The sequence below is a fragment of the Nipponia nippon genome, unplaced genomic scaffold (genome assembly GCF_047370975.1).
Source record: "Nipponia nippon isolate SJK-2023a ecotype South Korea unplaced genomic scaffold, ASM4737097v1 scaffold_32, whole genome shotgun sequence".
NCBI lineage: Eukaryota > Metazoa > Chordata > Aves > Pelecaniformes > Threskiornithidae > Nipponia > Nipponia nippon.
The window spans coordinates 5,936,930-5,963,381 of record NW_028262350.1 but is presented as its reverse complement, the minus strand read 5'-3'; the positions used below and the strand labels follow the sequence as shown (position 1 = coordinate 5,963,381).

General features: G+C 63.4%; 1 protein-coding gene across 2 annotated transcripts; it reads left to right on the top strand.

Moving 5' to 3' along the window:
* The first annotated feature begins 1,261 nt into the window (after positions 1 to 1,261).
* ADAM11 (ADAM metallopeptidase domain 11) lies at positions 1,262 to 13,728 on the top strand. 2 transcript variants are annotated; one of them, XM_087770170.1, is made up of 26 exons: positions 1,262 to 1,488; positions 2,420 to 2,607; positions 4,121 to 4,197; positions 4,603 to 4,669; positions 5,200 to 5,285; positions 5,377 to 5,443; positions 5,612 to 5,660; positions 5,763 to 5,830; positions 6,233 to 6,307; positions 6,392 to 6,463; positions 7,051 to 7,217; positions 7,294 to 7,378; positions 7,461 to 7,551; positions 7,661 to 7,712; positions 7,876 to 7,975; positions 8,273 to 8,344; positions 8,439 to 8,531; positions 8,642 to 8,722; positions 8,803 to 8,853; positions 9,710 to 9,773; positions 9,855 to 9,954; positions 10,030 to 10,149; positions 10,231 to 10,399; positions 10,477 to 10,591; positions 10,857 to 10,947; positions 11,465 to 13,728. In XM_087770170.1, the coding sequence occupies exons 1-26, from the start codon at positions 1,431 to 1,433 to the stop codon at positions 11,508 to 11,510; spliced, it is 2,304 nt and encodes a 767-aa protein (XP_087626296.1). In that variant the 5' UTR covers positions 1,262 to 1,430; the 3' UTR covers positions 11,511 to 13,728. The 2 variants fall into 2 exon arrangements, with proteins under 2 accessions (XP_087626296.1, XP_087626295.1); XM_087770169.1 differs by having other exon boundaries at positions 5,612 to 5,830.
* The last annotated feature ends 12,724 nt before the right edge of the window (positions 13,729 to 26,452 follow it).

Sequence of the window (26,452 nt, the reverse complement as noted above, 5' to 3'; positions counted from 1 at the left end):
CAGGAGGTCTCTGTCCCACTGCCTGCCCCGTCGCTGCGACAGGGGTGAGTCCCCCCTGCGCTGGTCAGAGCATCTGCCACCTCGGGGCTCGGAGCCCCCCCGTGCCCCCCAGGACGGTCCCTCACCCCGTGGGGCTGAGCGTCGCCCTCCCACCAGCCCGTGCCCCCCCTCCACCCCACAGCTCCAATAAACAGGAGTTCAGGGGGGCTTTTCTCCCCCCAAAATCGTTCCGTTATCCCCAGCTGGGGGATGTGGCCTTGCAGCGTCCCCCGAAATCGGGGCAACCCAGGAGGGGGTCCTTGCTCTGGTACGTCCTGGGGGACCCCACAGCACCCACCCACCCACCGGTGGGTCCAGGACTGACCCGCTTCCCCACGTGCCGGGGGGGCCGGCACCCCCAGTTTCAGCATCCTCCCCCGGGGATCCCCGGCTCCATCCACAGCTGGGGTCCTGCAGCCAAACTGGGAACCCAGGACCAGTTAGGGACTACATACCAGCTGGGGGGGTCGGCACTGGTTGGGGGACTTCAGTCCCAGCTGGGGGGCTCTGGTACCAGCTGCGGGGCTCTGATAATGGCTGGGGGTCCCGGTACCAGCTGGGAACTCAGTACCAGCTGGGGGCCTGGTACCAGTTGGAAGCTCCAGTACTGAGGGGCTCTGGTACTGGCTGGGCACCCTGGAACTGGCTGGGGTCTCTGGTGGTAGCCGGGGACTCAGTACCAGCTGGGAGGGGGCTTGGGGTGGGGTGGGGGGGCTTCGGTCCCAACTCGGGGCTCCAATTCTGACTGGGGGCCCAGTACTGGCGGGGGGCAGTACTGGTGTGATGGGGTTCTGTACTGGCTGGGGGTCCCAGTACTGGGGGGTGGGGGTCCTGTACTGGCTGGGGGGGGGGGGGGGGGCTCATACTGGCTGGAGCACTCCAATCCCAGCTGGGGGTCTGGTACTGGCTGGGAAGCCCAGTACTGGTGGGGGGTGTCCCATACTGGCTGGGAGTGCCGGTACTGGTTGGGGCTCCAGTCCCAGCTGGGGACCCCGGTGGGGGTTGGCGGGGCTCCGGTACCGGCTGGGGATGTGGGGGGGGGCGGGGGGGGGTCCGGTAGCGGGGGCTCCGGTGGGGCAAGGCCGCGGGGGTGGCAGCGGCGCTGCGGCAGCGGGGACCGAGGGGGGTTGGGGGGAGGCGGGGCGGGGCGGGCGCTGCCGGTGGCGGCGGGGGGGGGGGGGGGGGGGGCGGGGGGGGCGCGCGGTCCCGGTGCCGTGCGCGCGTGCAGGGGGCGGGGGCGGCGCTCCCGGGCCCGGCGGGCGCTCCCTGCCCGGCCCCGGGCGGAGGGACGGCAGGAGACGGGCAGGAGCGGGCAGGAGCGGGCAGGAGCGGGCAGGACGGTCCCCGGTTCGGCGGGCCCGGCGCGGCCGCGCTCGGATTATGAGGGAAGCATGAGGCCGCTGCGGGGCTGGCTGCTGGCCGCGCTCCTCTCGCTCACCCCGCGGGCAGGTAGGTCCCGGCCCCGCCGCCGCCCCGGCCCCGCTCCCGCCCCGGCCCCGGCCCCGGCCCCGCTCCCGCTCCCGTCCCGCGCCCCGGCTCCGCCGCCGCCGCTGCGGCTTTTTCGCTGCATCGACACATTTTTCCGCAGCGCCGCCCCGCAGCGCCCCGGGAGGGGCCGGGCCTCGCCCCCCGCAGCCGCCCGGTGCCCCGGGTCCCCGGGGGGGTCCCCACGCCGGCGCCCCCTCCGGGGGGGTCCCCGCAGCAGCCGCTCGGGTCCCCGCTGGGATGGGTCCCCGTATCGCCTCCCCGTCCCCCGCCCGTCCCCCCGGAGATGTCCCCATCGCGGCCCTCCGGGTCCCCTGGGTGTCCCCACAGCAGCCCCCCCCGCCCCGTCCCCTCCGGGAGGTGTCCCCACGGAGCTCCTCCGGGTCCCCTCCGTGTCCCCGCGGGATGTGTCCCCATCCCGGCCCTCCCTGTCCCCTGGACGTCCCCTCCCAGGGGCAATGGTGTTCCTGGGTGGCCCCGCGTCCCCTGGGTGCCCCCCTCTAGGATGTGTCGCTGTCCCAGCCACCGGTGTCCCCTGGGTGTCCCCTCCAGGACCTGCCACTGCACCCCAGGCCCCCTGAGCTTCCCCTCCCAGCTGCGTCCCCACACTGGTCCCCCAAGTCCCCTGGGCACCCCCAGCCCGTGCTCCCCTCCTGGACACGCCACCACACCTGGCTGTCCCCCCCGTGTCCCCCAGCCGTCCACCCTGGGACACGTCCCCATACCGACCCTCCACGTCCCCTGGTACCCCCTCCGGGACACGCGTGTCCCCTTTGGGGTGCGATGCCACACCTGGGTCACCCCCAGAGCACGTCCCCGTCCCCATCCCTCCTCGTCCCCAGCTCCCCGTGCCCCCAGCCCCCCGGCCGCCGCGACCGGCTCCCCTCGCCCACAGGTCCCGCCGCGCAGGCCGGCTCGCTGCAGCGGAGGCTCCCCCGGGCCGGATGGCAGGACGGGCGCGTCGTTTCCCAGGTCACCCACCCCAGCCGGCTGGTGGGGCAGAGCTCGGGAGGAGAAGTCCAGAAGCATCAGCTGGACACCAGGGTCAGGAATGAGCCCGGAGGAGGAGGAGGAGGAGGCCCCGTAAGTGAACCCCAGCCCCCCCATCCGTGCTCTTTCTGGGGTCCCCGGGGGGGCAGGCAGGTCCCCAGGCAGCTGCCATCGCCGGCCCGGCCGCACCCCGGCACACGCGTGGCCACCGGCATCCCAAACCGGAGCCTTCATCCCCCTGGGGACCAGGCCACTGCTGTCCCCCCTCCCGGCAGGGCACCGATGTGTGCCGCGACATCCCATTAAATCTGGGTACCGGCGGTGCGCGCGCGGGCGTTAGGAGAGATGAAATGGGAGCGGGCAGGCAGGCAGGGAGCGGGCAGGGAGCAGGCAGGGCTCCTGCAGAATGAATGGGCTCATGGCTCCGGCGCCGGGGAGGACGGATCCAGGCCACGTGGGCGCAGCCCCACGCGTCCCACCCGCTGCCGTCCCCCGAACTGCAGCCGGTTTCTCCACCCCGGGCTCGGTGCATCTGCACCGGCCGGCGACCTTCATCCCGGGGCTGGCGGCCGGTTCGCCCGGCGTTTCGGGGAGCTGGCACACGCGGCCCATCCGGCACCGGGGGGGGGGTTGATGCTTTCAAAGAGGCGGTGGCGGCTGCGGAGGCCGGCGCGCATCGATCCCCCCCCATCTTCGCTGGATAAAAGGCAAAATAATGAGCTGCGATTGCCGCAAAGGTGATTTAAACCCGGCATTAAGTAAAACCGCCGGACGCCAGGAAACACCGGGGGGTGGCCGGGCCGCCACTGGCGCTGGCGGGGTTTTAGGGAGGTGTTAAGCCGGGGCGTCGCGGGGGGACAGAGCGGCTGCGGATCCCGGGGGATTCGGAGTCGGGATGGTGCCGTGGGGTCCCGGTGGCGGCACCAGCAAAGCCCCAGTGAGGCTCTCCCGGCCGCGCTGCCTGACCCGGTGGACGCGGTCTCGGCTGGGGCCGTCCCCTCCCCGCGATGCTGCACGGTGGCAAACGCGTCCTCATCCCCACGTCCTGAGCTGCACCCGGGGTCCCAGCGAGGGGCTGGGGCGCCCCAGGAAAGGCTGGGCTTTTCCTGGCCGCCGTTTCCTCCGGTGTGAAGCCCTGGAGCTCTCGAGGGACGCGCTGGGGGTGACGGACCCTCATCCGTGCGGCGAGTTTGCTGGGTCTCAGGCAGGTGTCGCAGCGCACGGCTCCCGCTGCCACCGGCAGGAATTAGGTCAGGAGCGACGGCGCCGCAGGGCGGGCAAAACGCCGGCTCGGCACTGCCACGGCCGAGCTGGGCCTGCCGGGGGCGGGGGTGATGCTCCGCAGCCCCCACCCAAATACGGCTCCTGAGGAGGTGGGCGACGGGATGCGGGTGCCCTCCCAGCACTGCGGGAACGATGACTTTGGGGCAAAAAACCAGCGTTTTCCTTTACATTGAATTTCTGGGGGTTAAAAATAAAAGTGCACCTTTAGAGGCTGCATATTTGGGTTGGGGTTTTTTTTCATTATTATTATTATTATTATTTTAATTTTTAATTTTCTTTGAGGGCTGGCGCGGGGGGGCTGACGGCTCCGGCTCTCTTGCAGGGGCTGCACCTGGCCCGGGTGAGCTTCGTGGTGCGTGCCTTCGGCTCGGCCTTCACCCTCGACCTCCGGCTGAACCAGTGAGCGGCCCCGGGGGTCCCGGCGGGGTGGGGGGCACCCGCTGTAGGGCTGGGGGCTCCCACGGTGGGGCTGGGGGCACCCGCCACGGGGCTGCCGCTGCCTCCTGCAGGAGGGAGGGGGTGGAGAAGCCGGGGGTCCCTGGGGACAGGGGTGCACTGTGCCGAGCCGTCCCAGCTCCCGTACCGGGGCTGAGCTGGGCAGGGAGGGCGGCCCATGGGGTGCCAGCACCCTCCCAAAGCAGGGGGTCCCATGCCGGGGTGATGCCACATGCATGGATGGTGGGTGGGTGCACGATGAGGGTGCTGCCAGCAGGGCCACGGCTGCTGCCGTCTCCCTCCTCCTCCTCTTCTTCCTCCTCTTCCTCCCCACCGCTGCGGCCTCTCACCCCCGCCTGCTCCCCGCAGCCACCTCCTCGCCTCCCACTACGTGGAGCGGCACGTCGGCGCGGGCAGCAACGGCAGCCACAGCACGGTAAGCTGCGTACCGTGCCGTACCACGCTGTGGTACGCCATGCCATGCCAGTGCTGTGCCATACCATGCCATGCCATGCTGTACCACACCATGCCATGCCGTGCCACGTTGTGCCATGCTGTGCCGTGCCGTGCCGTGCCGTGCCAGCTCTGGGGTCATGGTGGCAGATTTATAAATCCCGCAGAAGTCCAGGCGTGGCCACCAGCGTCTCCATCTGGGTGGCCTTGGGGTGCCCCCCTGCCCCTGGGGTGCCCAGCCCAGGCCTCGGGGTGCTGCTCCAGTGGGTGACGGGGGGATGCACCTGACGCGGTGCTGGCGATGGGTGAGCCCCAGGGGCCTTTGGCGCGTGCTGCCAGCCTTGCCCGGGGCGGCGGTGGGTGCCCGCCCGGGTGCCGTGGGCGCCAGGCGCACCCCAAGGGTGACAGGCAGCGAGCCCCAGGGCCGCCAGCCCGGGCACGCCGGCGAGGGGCAGCTGCCCAGGGGCAGGGGCAGGGTCCGGCCGGCTCAGCCGCCTCTCCCCGCTCTGGCAGGGCGCGGGGGAGCACTGCTACTACCAGGGCCGGATCCGGGGGCAGCCCCGCTCCTTCGTGGCTCTCTCCAGCTGCCAGGGCCTGCGGTGAGTAGCCCCCTGCCGCCGGGTGGGCCAAAAGGGGGGATCGGGGGGGCTGCACCCCCTGCACCCTGTCACCCCCCGTCTCTCTTGGCAGCGGGGTCTTCTCAGATGGCCGAGCCACCTACCTGATCGAGCCCCAGGTGGGCGCAGAGCACGGGCAGGTGAGTGGTGGCACCAGGACCCACCATGTGCCTGCCTCAGTTTCCCCACTGCAGCATTATGGGTCTGGCTGCGGCTCGGGGACAGCCTTGGGGACACAGGCACGTGGCAGTCCCCCCTCCATGCTGTCACGTCCACGCGTGGCTGTGACACTTGTCTCCCCATGGCAGGGCCTTCGACCACACGTCATCCAGCGCGTCCCCAGCTGCTCCCGAGCGGGTGAGCCTTTGCGCAGAGCCAGCACTCATCCCCAAGGTCTGGTGACAGTGGCCCCGGTGGCCCCGTGTCCTGTGCCCCGCCAGCTCTGTCCCTTCCCTCCAGGCTGCCTCTTCCCTGCACTGAACCAGCGCGTCGCGGGCGGGTTACCAAAGCTGCGGCGGCGGCGGCAGGTTAGCAGGGACAACGGGAGACATGGGGCAGGGGACATGGGACATGGGGCAGGGGACACGGGGCAGGGGATGGGGATGCTTGACCCCAGTGGGCCTCCAGCTGCCGGCTCAGCCTCGCTGGGGTGGCTGCTCTGCCGCAGGTGCAGCCGGGCTGGTTCGTGGGTGCTGGGGAGGTGTTTGCAGGATGCTGCTCCTGCGCGGGCTCGGGGATACCCTGGGCACCCCCCAGAGACGCCGCAGCCGGAGGGGATCCATCCCCGAGCCCACCCGGGCGGCTTTTCCCCCTCCGTGCGTCCCAAATACCCTCGCAGGCAGCCAGAAAAGGGGTCAAAAAGCCCCTTCGCTGGGGCCTGGCGGGCGGATCCTGCCGCAGCCGGCTCAGCCCTGGGCTCCCGCCGGCAGGTACGCCGAGCCCAGCACACGGTTCACAGCGAGACCAAGTACATCGAGCTGGCGGTGGTGAACGACCACCAGCTGGTAAGCGCGGGGGGGTCCTGGGGTCGGTGGGTGGGGGGTCAGGGTGGCCCCCCCGGCCCAACCTGGTCCCTGGTGCCCCCCCAGTTCCTGCAGCTCCGCAAGTCCGTGGTTCTCACCAGCAACTTCGCCAAGTCCGTGGTCAACCTGGCCGACATGGTGAGAGGGGGTTCGTCCCTGGGGGGGCTGGTCCCTGGCAGCTGGGGGGCTTGTCCCTGGGAGGGGGTTTGTCCCTGCTGGAGGTTGTCCCCAGGGAGTTTGTCCCCAGCACCTGGGGGGGTTTGTCCCTGGGAGGGGGATTGTCCTCCAGAGGCTTGTCCCACTGGGGGTTTGCCCTTGAGGGGACTGTCCCCCGCAGCTGGTGGCTTTGTCCCCAGGGAGTTTGTCCCTGGCACCTGCTGGGTTTGTCCCTAGGGGCGCTTGTCCCCGGTCCCCGGTGGGTTTGTCCCGGGGGGGGGGGTCTGTCCCCAGGAGGTTGGTCCTCAGCACCTGCTGGGTTGGTGCCTGAAGGGTTTGTCCCCAAGGGCTTTCATCTGCAGCCCCTGGGGGGTTTGTCCCTGTGGGGCTGGGTTGTGCCTGGCTCCTGGGGGATTTGTCCCCAGGGGGTTTGTCCCCAGGGGGTTGGTCCCTGGCACCTGACGGGTTTGTCCCTGGGGGGTTTGTCCCTGGGGGATTGGTCCCCAGCACCCGGTGGGTTTGTCCTGGGGCAGAGGTTTGTCCCCAGCGCTATCCCCTCGCCCCCGCAGATCTACAAGGAGCAGCTCAACACCCGCATCGTGCTGGTGGCCATGGAGACCTGGGCCTCGGAGGACCGGATCCGGATGGGGGAAGACTCCCTGGAGACCCTGAACGAGTTCGTCAAGTACCGGCGTGAGGGGCTGGTGGAGCAGAGCGACACCGTCCACCTCTTCTCGTGAGCGCCGCGGCCGCGTCACCTCCCCGGGGCCAGGAGCCACCGTCCCCCGTCCCCACCGTCCTCTTCCTCGCAGGGGTCGGACGTTTCAGAGCAGCCGCAGCGGCACCGCCTTCGTGGGGGGCATCTGCTCACCGGCCCGCGCCGGGGGCGTCAACGAGGTGGGTGCGGCGAGTCCCCCCACGAGAGCGGGCTGGGGACGCGGGGGGTCCCTCCGGTGACCCCCCGCTCCCTCCCGGGCAGTACGGCAACGTGGCAGCCATGGCGGTGACGCTAGCGCAGACGCTGGGGCAGAACCTGGGCATGATGTGGAACAAGCACCGTGCGGCGGCAGGTACCTGCCACCCCCTGGGACGGGATGGGGACGGGTCGGGGGACACCGCAGTGCCACCAAGGCGGTGGTGGGACAGCCGGCACCCCCAGCCCGTCTCCTCTCCTCCCAGGGGACTGCCGCTGTCCGGACTCGTGGCTGGGCTGTATCATGGAGGACACAGGGTGGGTGCCCGCTTGGGGTGGCACTGCCACCGTCCCCCATGTGCCTCATGTCACCACTCCTGGTGGGGGCATCGGCAAGGGTCCTGCCCCATTTTGGGCACAGTTGTGCCTGGCGATGCCACCTGGGCAGCGCGGGGGGGTGACGGTGTCCCCCGCCCCGCAGGTACTACCTCCCGCGGAAGTTCTCCCGCTGCAGCATAGACGAGTACAACCAGTTCCTGCAGGACGGCGGCGGCAGCTGCCTCTTCAACAAACCCCTGAAGGTAACGGCCCCCCCGATCCCCCCGGCCCCGGGGCGGCTGTCGCGGGGGGAGCGATGCCCCAGGGGCGGCTCCGAGGGTCCCTCGGGACTCGCGGTCTCCCCCAGCCCCTGCCATGTCCAAGGTAACGGCGCTGGCATCAAACCCGGTGTCCCCAGCGGGGGACAGAACCGGACCCTCACGCTTGATGGCAAGCGGTCTGGGGGTCCCGCCGTCCCCTGGGGACATGATGCCCTTTTCGGGGGGCTTGTGGCAGCACCCAGCTCGGGGGCCCCCCCAGCACCTCCTCGGTCCCGGCAGCTCCTGGACCCTCCGGAGTGCGGCAACGGCTTCGTGGAGGCGGGAGAGGAGTGCGACTGCGGCTCACTGGCGGTGAGCGGGGACTGGGGTCTGCTCGCCGTGACCATGCCAGGGCTGCCGGCATTGCCGGGTGGCTGATGTGCCGTGCCGGCCGCTGTCCCGGCAGGAGTGCGCGAAGAGCGGGGGCAACTGCTGCAAGAAGTGCACGCTGACCCACGACGCCATGTGCAGTGACGGGCTCTGCTGCAAAGGCTGCAAGGTGCGGGGCCGGGGGGCCGGAGCCGGCGTCCCGCGTGGCTGGGTCCTGCGAGCCGCTGCGGTTCCTGCGCCGCAGGCTCCTGACACGGCGGCTTCATCCCCCGGGTGCAGTACGAGCCGCGCGGCGTGTCCTGCCGGGAGGCCGTGAACGAGTGCGACATCCCCGAGAGCTGCACCGGGGACTCCAGCCAGGTGAGCCGGGCTGGGGGGGACACGGGGACGCATTGCGGGGCCACGTGGCATCACCCGTCTTCCTCTCCGTGTCCCCCCAGTGTCCCCCCAACCTCCACAAGCTGGACGGCTACTTCTGCGAAAACGAGCAGGTGAGTCCGGCCCGGCGTGGCGGGACACAGCTGTGGGGCTTGGGCACGGCCCGTGGGGCTCCGGCATGTCCCCATGGGCTCGGGCACATCCCGTGGGGCTTGGACACATCCCATGGGGCTTGGACATGGCCCCTGGGGCTTGGACACGTCCCATGGGGCTTGGGCACACCCCCACGGAGGTCAGGAGCATCCTGTGAGCTCAGGCACGTTCCCATGGGGCTCTGGCACGTTCCATGGGGTTGGACACCTGCCCCGGGCTCCAGCACGTCCCCGTGGGCTCCAGCATCCTGGTGCCTGGGCACACCAATGGCTGCAGCCGCAGCTGAGCCACGCACACATGCACGGGTGTGGGTTGTGGGGTGAGCTGACTCCCGCAGCAGCCGGGGTCCCCGGGGTGTGTGAGCCCTCCCTGTGCAGCGGGTCGTCATCCCTGCGCCACGCAACCCTTCCCTGTGCAAGCCAGGGCCGCGGTCCCTGTGCCACGCACCTTCCCTGTGTGCGCGAGCGTGGCCCTGGCCCCTACCCTGTAATTCTTCCCATCCGTGCGCTGCTTCCTCGTGCACACATGCCCGCAGCGATGGGCCGTGCAAGCCTGCATCGTCTGCCTGCGTTGCAGCCGTGGGCCGTGCGAACCTTCCACATGAACGCATGAGTGGGGCCCCGCGCCCTGACCATCGTCCTGTGGCCACGTGCGCATGGCTCCCCGGTCCCCGTGAGCCTGTCCCCTGCCCGTGCAGCCGGGGCGGTGGTCCCATCCCGGGCTGAGCACGTGCGTGGGGGGGCACCGTCCTTGCACCACCTCGGTGGCCACGCACACGCGTGTGCAAGCCCCGTGACCCCTCTCCCTGCTCCCCAGGGACGCTGCTACGGCGGGCGCTGCAAAACCAGAGACCGGCAGTGCAACGCGCTGTGGGGCCATGGTAAGTGCTGGCCCCGGGGTGGCTTTGCCAGGGTAGGGGGGGACAGGGGTTGACAAGCAGGTGACACCCATTTTCTCCCAGGCTCAGCCGAGCGCTTCTGCTATGAGAAGCTCAACGTGGAGGGGACCGAGAGGGGCAACTGCGGGCGCGAGGGCCCGGGCTGGCTGCAGTGCAACAAGCAGTGAGTGAGCCCCGTGCCCATGTCCCTTCCCGGCTGCCACTTGCCCACCCTGGTGATGCCACCGGTGCCTTGCAGGGACGTCCTCTGTGGCTTCCTCCTCTGCGCCAACATCTCAGGCGCGCCCCGGCTGGGCGAGCTCAGTGGCGAGATCGCCACCACCACCTTCTTCCACCAAAACCGCTACGTGGACTGCAGGTGGGTGCCACCGCCGTGGGGACCGGGACGTCCCCGGTGGGGGGGGTCCCGGTGTCACCCTCTCTTGCCATCCTGGCGCAGGGGAGGCCACGTGCAGCTGGTGGACGGCTCGGACCTGAGCTACGTGGAGGACGGGACGCCCTGCGGCCCCGGCATGCTGTGTCTTGACCACAAATGCCTTCCAGCCACAGCCTTTAACTTCAGCTCCTGCCCCGGCAGCTGGGACGGGAAGATCTGCTTCGACCACGGGGTGAGGGACACGGAGGGGGACAAAGGGGACCCGGGGAGGTGTCACGGCAGCGGGGGGGTGACGCCGTCCCCTCGCAGGTTTGCAGCAACGAGGGCAAGTGCATCTGCCGGGCCGAGTGGACGGGGAAGGACTGCAGCGTCTACGACCCCATCCCCGAGCCGAAGCCGACAGGGGAGACGGAGCGATACAAGGGTCCGTGCGCCCCGCGGGGGGGAGCGGGCTCCCCATGTCCCTACTGTCCCCGGTCCCCACAGGCCAGGGTGTCCCACTTTGTCCCCAGCCACCCTCCGGGGTCCAGTGTCACCATCCCCCCCGGTGCCATGGCCTAGCTGGGCACAGCTGGGTCTTGTCCCCCTCCCAGGTCCCCGCAGCGCTGGGGCTGCCCTGGGGCTGTGTCCCCGTGTCCCCCCCACTGACGTGTGTCCCTGTCCCCTTCCCCCTGTCCCCTCTGTCACAGGTCCCAGCGGCACCAATATCATTATCGGCTCCATCGCGGGGGCCGTGCTGGTGGCTGCCATCGTCCTAGGGGGGACAGGCTGGGGATTTAAGTAAGCAGCCGCCGCATGGCTCGTCCCCTCCGCTGCTGGCACCGTCACCGGCCACATCCCCCCGTGCACTGTCACCATGCCAGGGCCAGGCCCCTGCCCTCCTGAGGCCACCCCAGGCACCCCAGTCCCCCCTAGCTGGGCATCGCCTGTGGTGTGGTCCCCTGGGAGCTGGGGATGCCTGGTCCCCTCGTCCCTGCCTTGTCCCTGCCTGGTCCCTTGTCCCAGCCCCTGCCTGGTCCCCTGGCCCTGCCTGCCCTGCCTGCATGTGTCACCGGGGGTTCACTGTCACCCTGACCCCTTGCTCGGTCCTGGCCGTGTCCCCAAGCATGGGGTGCCGGGGGGGCTGTGTCGGTGGCCCCCACGTGTGTGTGTGCGCGCTCCTGCGTGTCCCCTCACTGGGACACGTCTGCTGCCTGTGGGACCAGGGACACTGGCGGGGGACACACTGGGGGGACGGCGGGGACACGGGGGTGGCACTAACGCTCCTCTCCTCTCCCCCCGCCGTCCTCCCCCCAAGGAACATCCGCCGAGGAAGGTACGACCCAGCGCAGCAGGGAGTGTAACCGTCCCCCCCCATCGTCTCGTCACCGTCACTGTAACCGTCACAGTCCGGCAGCCTGACGGCGTGGGAGCCCCCCCGGGCCGGGGCCGTCTGTCCGTGTCGCTGTGTGTCCGGCCGTGCTGTCTCCATCTCTGTGCCCCCCACAGCTGAAAAGAGATGGCGGTTGGGGGGGGGCCTGGCAGCGGCCCCCCCGGTGCTGGCTCTTTTCAGCTCAGTGTCCCCCCATGTGTCCCCCTGTGTCACAGCCCCACACTAAACACACCCCACTTCTGTGTTGCAGGTCCGGGGGGGCCTGAGCGGGGCCACTCTGCCCCACGCCCCCCCCTCCCCAGCGCCTCATTAACAGCAATTAAACGGGGCGCCACTGCCAAGAGTCCGGCCGAGGAGGAGAGCGGGGGGGGCACCCAGGACCCCCCCCCGACCCCCACCGCGCCACCGCGAATGTACGGGGCTCCCGGCCCCCGCCCCGGGGCTGGCGGCACTCCCGCACCGGGATGAATGTACCTGTGGGGGCGAGCAGGGACCCCCCCAGCCCCACATCCCCCCTTCAGCATCTTCCAGCTTTGGGGCCTGGGTCCCCCCAAATGGCAGGCCAGTATATCCCAGGACAAGGCCAGTATCCCCCAGTACCAGGTCAGCAACCCCCCAAACTTCCCCCCCCCTCCAATGTCATGGCTGCCCCCGCCCGGCCATGGGACCCCAATGTCCCCAGCAGTGGGGACTGGCACCCATGGGTGCCAGGCTCTCCCTCTAGGGCAGGGGCTGCCCCCCTCCCCCAGCTCAGGCAGGTGAACCCCAGACTGGTGGCACTGAGGCTGGTGGGGGGGGCAGGTGGCAGCGGGGCTGGGGTGCATGGGGCTGCTCGGTGGGTGGCACGTGTCACCCCAGCCCCATGGCAGGCTTGTGGCACCTGTCCCCAGGGCAGGCTGGTGCACAGCGCCTGCCGGCTGTCCCCCAGCCCCATGGCATGTGCCACGTCACCCTGCACAGGATGGCTCTGTAGGGCCACCCAGCCCACAGCACCACGGAGCACCGGGGCCCTCACTGGCTCCTTCCACCACTGGTGACGCTCAGCATTGGGGGGACACCCCAGGTGACACTCAGTGTGTGCGTGGGGGGACACCCGTGACACACGGGACGGGGGACCCCGTGCCCACGGTGGGGGTGGGGTGTCCCCTCCTTCTCCTCCCTCGCCTAGCGTCCCTGCCCCCCACCATGGATCCAGGGGGTGACCAATAGTGTCCCCAAGCCCAGCCAGGGCCGAGGCGTGCGGTGGCCCCCAGCGCGGTGTGACAGCCCAGCTGGGTGCCTGCAGCACCCATGGTGCCTTGGCTGCAGCAGCACCAGACAGGGGCCATGGCACTGCTGTGCCAGGGTGCTGGGAGGTGACAGCAGGACAGGGGGTGGCTGGACGTCCCCAGGCTTGGCTTTGGTGGTGGCTCCTTGCGTGATGTATCAATCAGCCAGGTGCCCCGTGGTGACGGGCTGGGGGACGTGGGGACCTGGGGCCACCATGGGCGCTAGGGGCCTGGACCGAACCCCCCCCATCTCCATCACTGTCACCACAATGTCCCCACAGCTGCCACAGCCACAGTGCCGGGGTGGTCCCCGTGGCGAGGGGACGCCCCTGTTTCAGAGCAAGAAGCCACCATTGTCACTGGGTTTGGGGACATTTATATATATATATATATAAAAATATAGGGGTTTTTTCTTAATGATTTTAACGCTGTAAGGTCAAGCGGTGCCACGGTGCCGCCACGGACGTGTCAGGGAGGGCCCGCGGCCGGGATGGGGGGGTGCACCCAGTGCTTCCAGAGCCAAGAGAGCAAAACACCGTCCCCAGGCCCCCCAGCAGGCCGAGCCAATGGGCCCCGTCCCGGCGCGTGGCAGGGGACAAGCACACCGGGGCGGTGGCAAAGCCCCCCACCCCGCCAACTCACCGCCAGCCGCACCGCCATCCCGCACCGCCTCGCTCCGCGCTACCGCCCACAGCCGGGATGGGGCCCCGGGTTGTGGGGTGGGGGCTTCGCCGCCCCCCTCAAACGCCTGCGCCTCGTCTCGCGCTCCTGCTTTGCACGCGCTGGGGAGCCGCCGTCGCCACTGCCGGAGCCGCCATTGCTGGAGATGCCGCGTGCTCCTCGCTCGGCCCCGGCTCCGGCCCCCGGGGAAGCCTCCTGCAATGTCGCAGAATTTATTTACAATAAAGATTTGGAAAATGATGGGGGTTCTGCTCATTCTGGGGGCACGAGCCTCCCCACATTTCATCCATGAGCATGCTCTGGCCCCTGGTCCCCTTCACCTCATCCCACCGACGTCCTGCCCCTGTCCCACACTCCGCCCTGGCCCATCCCCAAGGGTTGGGACGCCTGTCTGAGTCTGGTGTCCCATCATACAGAGGTGATGGCACATGGCGAGTGCCACCGAGCTTGGGCCCTCTGAGCTTTTGCCCGGCTGGGGGCCCTGCCCCACCACGGGGACACACGGCTGCTCCCCGTCCCACCGCAGAGATGCTCTGTCCTGTGCCTGTCCCAGGGCGAGGACACAGCGCCATCCCCGCCCCGCCACATGCACCAGTCGCTGTCGCAGCATGGGGACCAGTCCCTTGCGCGTCTCTGGGATGCAAGAGCTGTTCACCGTCCCTCTTCAGGGACTCACGGGCAGGCTCCCGTCCCCTCCCAGGGACACCCTCCGGCTGGGTCAGCTCTGTGTGGGGCCCTGCCCGGCTTTGCGGTGGGGTGGGCAAAACCAGGCAGACGGGGACTCGGGGATGGGTCCCCAGCTCCCAGAGGGACCCACAGGGATGAAGCATCCTCCCATGGGACCAGCCTGGGTGATGATCAGCCAATGCTGGTGAGGCAAAGCTCAGCACAACCGGACTGACCGGCACAGCCAGACTGTTTGGCACAACCGGACTCCTCGGCACAGTCGGACTCCTGCTCGGCACAGCCGGACTGCTCGGCACATCAGCCACGAGAGGGCTCCCCCAGTCCAGTCCACGCACGCCTGGACTGGATGGCGCAAGAGATGATGCTCTGACGTCCCTGAGATGCTCCAGGGCCACACGTGTCCCTGCAGCCCCCAGCCTGAGCTGGGAGGACGGAGCCTGAGGACAAAGGCACAGGCTGGGGAGGGGGCTGCAGCACGTTCCCCCTGTTCGGGGTCCTTTGATCAGTGGGGGACACCACATGAGCATTGCTGCCAGTCCCCTCCATCCTGGCAGCAGCGGCAGAGGCCCGGCATCCCCCTGCCCGCAGAGGGTCACGTCCCCGGGGAAGCCCCTTCTCTGCCAGCCAGGGAGGACGGGTGGGATGCAGGCCAATGCGTGATGCGACGACCCAGCCCGAGCCGTGGGGCTGGGGGTGCCCCTCGCCCTGCAGAGCCCCAGAGGGACCCGCTCTGGGTTCTCCCTACACCGTGTGCCATGAAAAAGCACCCGAGTCAGCACCTTGTGGCAAGCACCAGGGTCCACGCACATGATCCAGGGTACCAGGGTGGGCCCCAGGCAGGGGCCTCTCTCCTGGTTTCAGAAGGGCTAAGCCCATCTTATTAAAGCAATCACTGTCATCCGCTCGCTCTGTCCCCCGCAGCTACGGCCTTGCAGGAGGCAGCGAAGATGCTGGAGGAGCCTCGGGCTGCGGCAGGGAGCGCGGGGCGGCTGAGCCGGGGGGTCTGCGCCAGGAGCCACCCCCATCCTGGCTGCCTCCTCAGCCGCAGGCCACCCCCGCCAGGGCAAGGCTCGGAGCAAACAGCGCCGGTCCGCCCCGTGACGCCGTGAGCCCACCGCAGCAGGGACATCTTTACACCCCTTAAGGATTTGAGCTGCAGATTTGCTACCAGCCGTGACCGAGATGCAGCTCGGCAAGGAGCTATTTTAGGCTGGTATCTAGATACAGGGCGATGAGTGAGCCAGAAATATTCCAGATGCACAGACTGTTTCTGAATCTTGAGTTATTCAGGGCCTTCAGGGTCAGGAGGGCAAAAAATATGACTTAAAGTCGGCCCAGCTCCGGTCTGCAGCCCAGCAGGGTCACGCAGCACCTACGCTGCTTGCTTAGGGCAGAGTCCCGCTCGTGGGCACCGCTGCACGTGCCGGGGAGGCCGGGGCTCACGAGGATGCGGCAGTGCGGTTGGACGTGCCCAGCACAAGGGCGATGCTCCTTGGTCAGCTCCCCAGGAGCACAAAAGCTATGAGAGGCAGCGGGGTCCAGCGCCCAGAGGCTCCTCTCCATCGCAAACTTCGCCAGCTCCTTATTAGCTTCCTCCATCGCATCACCCAGCCCCTCCGCCTTGAGGAGCTGCCTCGGACCGCGGAGCACAGGCTGGCCACACGCTGCGGTGCTCCTGCCCGTCCCCAAGCTCCTTCTCCCACCCCGAACTCGCCAGTTTTATGTTAGAGATCAGCCTCGCGCTCAGCTCTGATCCACACGCCTCATCCACCACCACCAGATTTTAACAGCACTTGCTAAAGGTTAACCACATCGTCCGAGGGAGAAGCCCCAGTCTCCCATTTCCGTGCCGGGTGCCGAGGTGCTCCTTGGATGAAGGCTGCGAGGTCGGCGTTGGCTTTCGGGTTCCTCCGAGGTCGCTTGCAGAGCTCGCTCCCCAATCCCAGTGTGATACATCCCCCCGTAACGCAGAGCGCCCGAAAGGACCCACGGGGTGCAACGGCTTGGGCAGACCCAGGGTATGCGCCTGAGCAGCTGCCGCTTACAGGGATAAAACCAAAGACTTGCCCCTTTTCACTGAAAACAGCAACGAGCCCCTAAGGGTGAATCCTGCCACTCTCAAAAGCCTGCGATGGGCGGAAAAAAAAAAAAAATCCCTCTGATTAGTAAAACCAGAGGAATAAGAAACCACGGCCACCTCTGCGTCTGTGCCACTACATAACTGATCCGGGGAACCACGGGCCTGCCAGCCTGGCCTCGGTGCCGGGGAAGGTCCTGGAGCAGATCATCCTGAGTGTCATCACGTGGCACGTGCGGGACAACCGGGGGATCAGGCCCAGCCAGCATGGGTTCATGAAGGGAAGGTCCTACTTGACCAACCTGATCTCCTTCTATGACAAGGTGACCCCTTGGTGGATGAGGGGAAGGCTGTGGGTGTTGTCTACTTGGACTTTAGTAAGGCCTTTGACACTGTCTCCCACAGCATTCTCCTGGAGAAGATGGCTGCTCACGGCTTGGATGGGTGCACTGTGTGCTGGGTACAACACTGGCTGGACGGCCGAGCCCAGAGAGTGGTGGTTAACAGAGCCAAATCCAGTTGGCGGCCGGTCACGAGTGGTGTTCCCCAGGGCTCAGTGTTGGGGCTGGTCCTGTTCAATATCGTCACTGGTGACCTGCATGAGGGGATTGAGTGCACCCTCAGTCAGTTTGCAGATGACACCAAGTTGGGCGGGCGTGTTGATCTGCTGGAGGGTAGGAAGGCCCTACAGAGGGGTCTGGCCAGGCTGCATCGATGGGCCGGGGCCAAATGTATGAGGTTCAACAAGGCTCAGTGCCGGGTCCTGCACTTGGGGCACAACAACCCCATGCAACGCTGCAGGCTGGGGGAAGAATGTCTGGAGAGCTGCCTGGCAGAAAAGGACCTGGGGGTGCTGGTCGACAGCTGGCTGAACATGAGCCAGCAGTGTGCTCAGGTGGCCAAGAGGGCCAATGCCATCCTGGCTTGTATCAGGAACAGTGTGGCCAGCAGGAGCAGGGCAGGGATCGTCCCCCTGTGCTGGGCACTGGTGAGGCCGCCCCTCGAATGCTGTGCTCAGCGCTGGGCCCCTCACCCCAAGGCGGCCATGGAGGGGCTGGAGCGTGGCCAGAGCAGGGCAGCGAGGCTGGGGCAGGGGCTGGAGCCCAAGGCTGGGGAGGAGCGGCTGGGGGAGCTGGGGGGGCTCAGCCTGGAGAAGAGGAGGCTGAGGGGAGCCCTCATCGCTCTCTGCAACGGCCTGAAAGGAGGCTGGAGCCGGGGGGGTCGGTCTCTTCTCCCCAGGAACAAGCAATAGGGAAAGGGGAAACAGCCTCAAGCTGCGCCAGGGGAGGTTTAGATGTGATATTAGGAAAAATTTCTTCACGGAGAGAGTGGTCAGGCACTGGAAGAGCCTGCCCAGGGAAGGGGTGCAATCATGGTCCCTGGAATTATTCAAAAAACATGTGGATGTGGTGCTTAGGGACATGGTTTAGAGGTGGACCAGGCAGCTAGGTTAATGGTTGGACTCAATGATCTCAGAGGTCCTTTCCAACCTTAACGATCCTACGATTCTAATGGGAAACCCTTGAACCTAAAATATCTCCGCTCCTTTGGTTGCCGAAGCTGATGACCGACCGTCTAGCTGCGATTCTTCAGCTCTAACCTAACGAGGCAGACTTTGCTTTTAGGGTGCACGCAAGGAAGAAAATCCTCAAGGACTCCTCAGGAATGCGGTCGCCGCAGCATGGGGGGCCGCCACGTGAGCGGCAGCTTGCATGAGCAGAGGGAGGCTATGATTTTTCAGCTCTCATGCTCGTAAGAAAGCCAAGATGTTTCGGTCAGCTTTTGAGAGCAGAGGGAGACGTCAGATGGTCAGGAGGCAACGCTGCCGTGTGAAGTGAAATGGGGAAATGTCATCCTGATGGGAGTTTTATTTGGGGGATAAATCACAGGGAAGAGAAAGTAACAGCCCAAATACTGGTTTTGCAAAGCAGCTGAAAAAAACACATCCTCATTTTCCATGCAAATAAACAAAGAACCCGAACTGAACTCCGACCACAAACCAGGACACGCGTTTTCCAGCTGGGAAACCCTCCGAAGGCTGGCACAACCGCACGGCACAGAAGCTGTCCGTCTGTCTCTTCCCCGTTTGAATCCCTCCAGTCACGCACCCACACTCTCGAGCACCAGGCACTTTTTACTCCGGTGACGATGCTGGAAGACGGCGTGACTTCTGTCAGCCATGTCACCCCCAGCTCCCGGTGGGAAACTGAGGTCTGGAGCGGCAGAGAGAAGAGGAGAGAGGGGATGGGAAGGGTAGAGCCCACTCTGGCTCTCCCCCAAAGTCCCCCGGCACACGGCATGGCCTGGGATGGAGCAGGACCACAGCAAGTCCTTGCTGTGCCTCTCTGAGCTGAGGCTGTGCTGCTCTTATTTGATACACGGAGATTTTAGGGAAATTCACCTTATTGTCACCATGGAGAAATTCTGCAGGCAAACAGCTGATAAACGGTCAAAAGGAGAATGCACACTTCAAGTAAAAGCAGATCCCAGCTCTGTCTCGCCCGCTATGGGAATTTTGCTGTTTAGGCTCCAGATGGAAACAAGAAACAAATCAGTGCAGAGGCAGTTCGGGGGGAAGCGGTGAGCGTCTCCGAGCAGCCTGGGCTTCGCGTGTCTTACACAACGCTGTCAGTCCGAATGGCACTCCAGCGCGCTGATCAGGAACCGGGTGCTCTGGGGGGAAGGGGAGCATCAGCCTTTCAGGCTGCCGAGGGCTTGCCGAGCACGACGCATCTGCAGCGGAGGCGACTCGAGCTTCGGGTGGACCAGGAGGAGCAGGGCAGGCTGAGCTGAAGTGGATTCGACCGAACGGTCACAGGAATTTTGGCAAATGCTTGTCGCAGCTTTGCAAACACAACTGGTCGCGGTGACCACGCTCCCCTCGCAGGCTTCCTCCCGCCAGTTGTGCTGCGGAGCTCGTTTGGGGTAATAAACACTCCCAGGGTTACACGGGGCATGAAGCATTTTGCCCGGGAAGGCCGGGTATTACTCTGCTTTTAGGTAAACACAAAGATATCAAAGCTGGAACCTTCTGCTGACCAATTTGAGTCCGCTGACCCGATTTCTAATGGCCGTGAGGAACCCTCCGCAGCAGAGATTAAGGACATCAGCAAAAAACCCAGACTTTCCAAGCCTGCACATGAATGAGACACATGTCAAATCCAAAATCACTTTTAAAAATTCTTTGAGGGTTAATGACTTCAGGTGGAGGGAGCTCCCACGGGCAGCTGGCCCCGGTCCCGACACGGGCGCCCTGAGGCTGCTTCAGTCTCTCCCCACCGTACGCACCAAACCCTCAAAGTCAGGGGGGAAAAGGAAAAAGAACAGCGGAGCGGAGCCTCCGAGGACAGCTTAGCCATTGCAGCGACGGGGGAGAGCAGCCCCGTGGCACCGGAGGCAAAGGCCGAAGGCCAGATGGGAGTAAGACGGAGCCGCTTGCAGCCAGGGGTTGCTGCCGGACACGCGCACGCTGGGGGCAACGGGGCGGCTTGCGTGCCAAAGCGCGGCCGCACCGGTAACTGCTCGCTGGCCAGAGAGGCCCGTGGGCTGGAGGCGCAGCCCAGCGCCTCTGCGCCTCAACAGCCCCAGCCGACAACGGGAAGGGAAGGATTTTCGCTAGCCCAGAAGACCACCAGCGGCCTGGAAACGTGATTGAAGGCTTCAGTGTGCTTTAATTTCAGCTGTGCAGCCACCAGCTCCAGGGGGAGGGTGAGAAAAGCCAGGGGTAAGCTAGGGAAACCCAATTCCTTCAGTCTGTTATGACTAGACTGTACAAATAAAATTCCAAACGCCCTTTAAGAAGCAATCTCCTGCTGGCCAGGACGCTGACTGCACTGCCTTGTAGTCTTTTCCAGCTCAAAGACTGTGTCATTCCAGGCGTGGGCCAGCCTTGCCGCTGCTTTTTATTAGCAGCCCCCTGAACGCTTGAGCTCACATTTCTGCCACCGGTAAGCTTTAACCCACAAGCAGCCGAGGCAGAGACAGGCGTGACTCCGAAACGACGGCTGATTGCTTCTGGGATTGGGCGTGCAAGGTAGGTGCAGCCTGGTTTACAGCTCAGCAGTTCAAATCCAGGTCAGCAGAGTTTCACTGAGAATCCCCAGTGGGCCCACGTCACCTCGTCGGCGCAGTCGGAGCGGAGGGAGATGGCGGGCGCCGAACTCTGCGTCCCGCGGGCGCTGGCTGTCACCCGCCTCGGCGCCGGGCGCGGCACGCCGGGACCCGCATCTCGCTGACCCCTGCCTGTAATTGCAAGCGAGATGTTCAGCCCTCATTAGCTTATGTTAAACCGCAGGAGCTAGGGATCAGAGATTGCCGAGTTAAATTGGCATCTGACAAAGAAAAGGCCCCGTTTTCCTATTTTCCTGAGCTTTTCTTCCTAGTCCTTCTTAAGAATCTGAATTCGTAACTACAAAACAGCAATTTATTAAATTAGCTTTGAGGTCTCTCAAGACCTCAGCTCTCTCTGGGTTTCTGCCGCACCGTGGCACTCCAGGTCGGGGCAGTTTGGACCCATCCCCTCACCCCTGCACTGGCTACTGTCATTTTGCTCCTTTCATAGAATCATAGAATCACAGAATCGTCAAGGTTGGAAAAGACCCTTAGGATCACTGAGTCCAACCGTTAACCTAGCACTGCCAAGTCCATCTATACCATGTCTTCAAGCACCGTATCTATCCGTTCTTTAAATGTCTCCAGGGATGGAGACTCAACCACTTCCCTGGGCAGCCTGTGCCAATGCTTGACCACCCTCTCGGTGAAGAATTTTTTCCTAATATCCAACCTAAATCTCCCCTGGCGCAGCTTGAGGCCGTTTCCCCTCATCCTATCGCTTGTTACTGGGGAGAAGAGACAAGGATCTTGTCTTTCCTCACTGGCCATCGAAATACGCACACAAATAGGAAAAGCGTAAAATCCTAGCACTGCAGAGGATCATAACTTACTTTTTTTTGTTAAAAAAACCCCAATTGGCTCATTATGTCACACTGCTGCTCCAACCAGCTAGTCAGCAAGAAAAGGCAAGAGATGACAAGAAACCAGATTTCAGAGCCAGCGATTAAAGCAGAATTTCATTTCACAGCCTGGTGCCACGCTCCTGAGCTCCTCCCTTCCCGTGCCGGTCCAGCAATGAACTGCCCTCCCTCCCCAGTATACACGGGAGAAATATCGGGGACAGCGTGATCCAACAGACACGCTGGCGAAGGAAACTTCAGGGCAGCTTGAGTTTTCTCGGAAATACCACGCTCTGGGTGAACCACGGTGTAAAGCTTTCCTGCTTGCCCTCTGTCTCGCTGCCTACTTCTAACATTCAGGGGAAGGTGGCTGTTTTTATGCCGGCAGAGCCCCCCGGTCGCCAGCCTGCCCTGCAGCACCTAGGCGCTACGGCAATGCACGCAGCAGCCAGGACCTCCCGCGGACCAGACACGGTGCAACATCAAACTGTGCCGGGAGGATCACGCTCTCGCCCCGCGCGGAGGCAAAGCAGCTATCCGCACCTCGCTCCCTGCGGTTCATTTAATAAACTCGTCCTCTATTTGATACAATCGCATTTCTGTTCGCACTTGAGAAGTTTCTTACGGCTACAAGGCCGCGTGTCCTCCATCCTGCAGGATGCTGCAGGTGCTGCTGCGTGGTCTGGCAGCTGCCCAGCCACACTCCAAAAATCCTCGATAATACGTACTCGTACCTGTTTTCAACAGAAGCACTTCTGGCCACCGCCTTTCGATGGGACTGGAAGCGTCCCCAGCTTCCCTTGAACGTGCCCGAAGTCCGGCAGCACCTCCAGGAGGGCTGAGGACGGATGTCAATGACGGGGGCAAGGCTGCTCACATTTCCACACCGCGAAGCCGTTTTGCTGGAGGGGGAATACCGCCCACCCAGCTGACGCCAGGCCCGTAGCACTGAAAACGGCGGTCCTTGTCTCCGACCCTCCACTGGCTTTACAAAATGCCTCCCCGTTCCATGCTACCTGCAAATTTTATTCGTACATTTGACAGTGGGGGAGAATATCAATTAAAATATCAAAACATGAAAAATTTGCACCAAGATATGAAAATATCTCGGTCTAAAGACCAAGAGCACAGTTCCTTCTGCCCTCCACATGGGCAATTCCCCCTTCACCCTCCTCTGCTCCCATCACCCCCGGCAATGCTCTTGTGCGCTCCACCTGGCTTGTGAGAATAACCCATCGCACCTGGCCAAACAATTCCTCACGCCGTGCCGTAACAAGGCAGCAACCGATGCCCGGAACGTTTACATTTCGCACTTTTCTTCTCTGAATCATGTGTCTCACCACAAAACTGACCCGATCAATCCTAATTTTCAGAGATCCTTGCTGTACATTTTGACATCTTTCCACCTCATTTTAAGAGCATTTATATAATATTGCATATATAACGTCTCTATAACATAATATATAACATATTGCACATGTTTATATCAGCAAAGTTACCTATTTTTCTCCTGGAGACTATGGAAAACATACTCCCAGGGCACCTCAGTGTTAACCTCGCATGCCGAGGGTGTTCCAGCTGCACGCCCCTAGAAATGCAGCGTGCAGCTGATGTAATCAAACTGACTTTTCAACAGCTCCCGCAAAGACCTTTCGAGCCGTTAACAAGTTCGTGACCAAATACGGTTGATTAATCAGCCCCGGTTTCTGGTTCGTGCTTTACAAGTCAGCTGAAGGGCTGTGCCTGGGCTAGAGGGTGACCCTCAGCGCGGGGGAAACCCGCTCCTTCCAAAGGCTGGACCTCTCCCGGAGGCTATGGGGTTTATAAAACATCTGCCGTACCTGCGATCAGACCACCAGCCTTCGATTAGCGCTGGAACCAATTAATGAAAGGCGGTGCTTTGCTGAGCAAGCTCCGGGAAAGTTGATTCCTGTGTCGGTGCTCCTCCTCCTCCTCCTCCGGGCAGGTACGCTGGATGAAGCTGGGCACGGCGCTTTCGGGGGTCTCTTCCCTCCATTAAAAACCTGCAAACTTCTCTTTGTAACTTCCTATTTTCACAGCATTTTTCACCAGTGCACGCCAGCGGGACTTACTGTGGTCTCTGGTGTAATTCCAATTAATGCAACCACTCCAAGGATCTCTACTACGCATTAAGTCTTCATTTTCTGTATATGGCGTACGAATACATGCAGCAACGAAATACTGTAACACCAGCTTCACAGAGAAAGAAGAAATATTGCTGTCATCAGCAATATAAAGCAAGAGAGGAATTTTGTTTCAGAGCTTGGAGGCATCAGATTGAAATTCAGGTACCAAGGGTCAAACCCCTTCACCAAATCCCTGCACGAAAGGCCAGGGGACAACAGCCAGCGGCGACGAGGTAGCTCCAGAACCGCGGATCCACACGTACGTACCCACACCTCCTCTCAACGTACCACCAAAAACATTTCCCATACGGAACAGGCTTTCAAAGAAGTTTTCTGATAGTGGACTTCCAGGTGATTTCAAGTTTATGGGAAGAGATGTAAGAAGCCTGGAAACCATTCCTAAATGGGAATACTGAATTTCTGGGGGTAAGAAATACTCAGAGGGGGAAAAAAAGAAGTAACTCACTTAAGTCACAATATGTCTTTAAATAAGGGAAAGATGAGAGCTGAGGAGCTGGCACAATGCTTTCCAACACTCGCAACAAAGCTAAAAACGTATCACCGCTTGTTTGCTGACTTAAGAAATTTCATTCATCCCCCGAGACTGGGATCCTACCTTCCATCTGAATACCGCGAGTAACCTCCTGGCAAAGCACGCTGCCGGCGATACACCGCTCTGCATCGCTCCGAACCGCGGACTCAGCCCCACGCCTGCACCGGGGGCTCAGGCGCACGCCACGGCTGTCGCTAAAGAGAAAGCGGGTTCGTAGCTCCGGCTTCTGCTCGGCCAGCCTGCATTTCCAGCCGGAGGAAATCCAGGCCCTGAGGCAGCAGAGGTCCCAGCTCAGTCGCAGACCTGAACAGGGGTCGTGGGTAAAAACCCCAGGCGTGCGACGGCAAGGCAACTTGGACGCAGCGGCAGGGGCCTCAGGTCTGCTCCTGGGGAGGCAGCAGGCTCGGGTCCACCATCGGGCGACACGTGCTTTGCCAAAGAGCAGCCAGAACACCCTGTTGGGTAACAAAAATAAACGGGAGGAGGACAGCAAAATCCAAACTGTACAGAAACTATTCCCTAGCACCGATGAGCATTGATCAGATGCCTTTAAATCCCCCTTCTAAGGCATTTTCCCCCAGCTACCAACACGGAATTTACACAACAATGATAATGTCACGCTATAGAAAAGGAAATGTTATTTTCCAAGCAACGATGAACTGGTATTTGAAGTCTCCTCTGACACGGAGAAAATCAATAGCAAGCCCCGAAGGAGCAGAAGCCCCTGAGCTCGGTCCCATGCTGCTGTAGAAAGGTGGGTTGCGTCTGCCTACGCCGTTGCCAGCACACCGCAATTTACCTCGCGCAAACGGATCCATCTTTCGGGAACCGTTTCACGGGAACTGCACAACGTGCGAAGGACAGCATGTCCGATTCACAGGAATTAGGCGAACGCCCCGCGAGCCACCGCGCGCATCTCAAGAAACAGCTCCTTTTGAAAGTAACCTCGTAGGTGGCGACTTACGCGCCCGGTATCAAGAATTCTTGAATTATTAACAAATCAAGCTGCAAGAACGGTGTCGATGCTACAAGATTGCAGCTGAACTACAGGCAGGAACACTTAATGCTGACCACGTGAAACCCCTAACCTACGCTTCCAACAGGAAAATTGCTCCGCAGAGAGGATCTGATGTGTACTTGCTATACCCGGTACAAAATAAGTCGCGTTATCCTCATTTTATAGCAGAGGAAAACAAGGCGGCGCTGCCAGCTGGCCTGCCCGGAGACACAAAGGATGGGTTGGGATCACGGCTAGGCGCGTGGCGCCGTCGGAGCGGCCCTCAAGCACCCGAGGCATCCGCGCAGGGCTGGCAGATGGGACGCAGGCCCCCTGGGAGACGCGGCCTCTCGGAGCAGCAGCTGGAGGCCACGCGCAACACCCAGGGGCATCTCCAGCAGCACCCTGCATCCGCAGGGAGCAACCCAGGCGAGCCTGGGGTGCCTGCACCCGATCCCAGCTGTGACCTCGGGCTTTTCTGCTCCCGGCCTGTTTCTGAGCACAAGATCAAACACAGCCATCACACGACGGCTTCTACGAGATGATTTCCCAAGAAGCATTATCGCAAGCAAAGAGCGCTGCCACCGTACCCTTCTTTTTCAGCGATAGTTAAATGCCTGAAGCATTTCAGAATTTCTTGCTGCAAATTCATTGTTAAATGAAGGCTTCTGCACTTTAAAACACTGAAGCACGTGCTTCGCTGGACGCCTGTAGCTGGCTGCATTGCCTCACACAGAGATAATGACACGCTTAAAGGTAACGGCGAGGTTAAGTGTCCTTCTGGCACAGCGGAGGCGAGGCGGCAGGAGCCCAGGCCCCGCTGCACCTCCTCGGTTGTCCCTGCGCTTGAACCCGCGCCGCGTGGCTCAAGCTGGCATTACCTCGCCTGGGCGACTGCGTCCGGGCTGCTCCCTGCTCCGCGTGCCTTTCCCAGCCTGCGGAGGCTGCGGGATGCTCGGGTAACTGGACAGCTGAAAAAACACACAGAGCGATTACTGCTGGATCCTGCCTCGGTCACCGTCACCGATTTCTGCCGTTGCAGCCCTCGCCGAGGCTTGGACACACCGCGCTGTGAGCAGCAGCAGCAGTGGCCTTGTCTATGTGGCTGCTTTTTTCTTTAACTCTGAACAAACAGCTTTTCCAAGCTATTCCAAGCCCCCCCCCGCCCCGAATCCATCTGACTTCTAGCTGTCTCGCAGCTGCACGACACGGCAAACTGCTTCATGCCTCCTCAGACATACTTCCAATTTTGAGGCCAAATTTGCGGCGAGGGGAAAGCACGGGACGCTTACAAAAGCCATCTTTTGTGACGGCAAAACAGACGGGCATTCAGCTGCGATTTTTAAAAGGAGCTGGGCAGCCAGCTCCCGTATGTTCCTTCGAAAATCGCAGCTAAATTAGGCCAGCTAATGCTGCACAGTTCACTGGACAATGTCAGCGTGCTCATTCATATGCATAAATGCAGACTTTCATGTTTTCCTAAGTGGCACCCTTCTCAAGGCCTGACTTCCAAAGTTAATAAATTTTTCTTTTTTTAACGCAATTGGTTTT

What these genes read in the sequence shown, in the direction of transcription:
- ADAM11 (XM_087770169.1), top strand. Translation starts at nt 1,431, where the DNA reads ATGAGGCCGCTGCGGGGCTGGCTGCTGGCCGCGCTCCTCTCGCTCACC. An exon ending in GCAACGGCAGCCACAGCACG is followed by an intron (nt 4,670 to 5,199) that starts GTAAGCTGCGTA and finishes CCGCTCTGGCAG; the next exon opens with GGCGCGGGGGAGCACTGCTA. An exon ending in GCACCGGGGACTCCAGCCAG is followed by an intron (nt 8,723 to 8,802) that starts GTGAGCCGGGCT and finishes GTGTCCCCCCAG; the next exon opens with TGTCCCCCCAACCTCCACAA.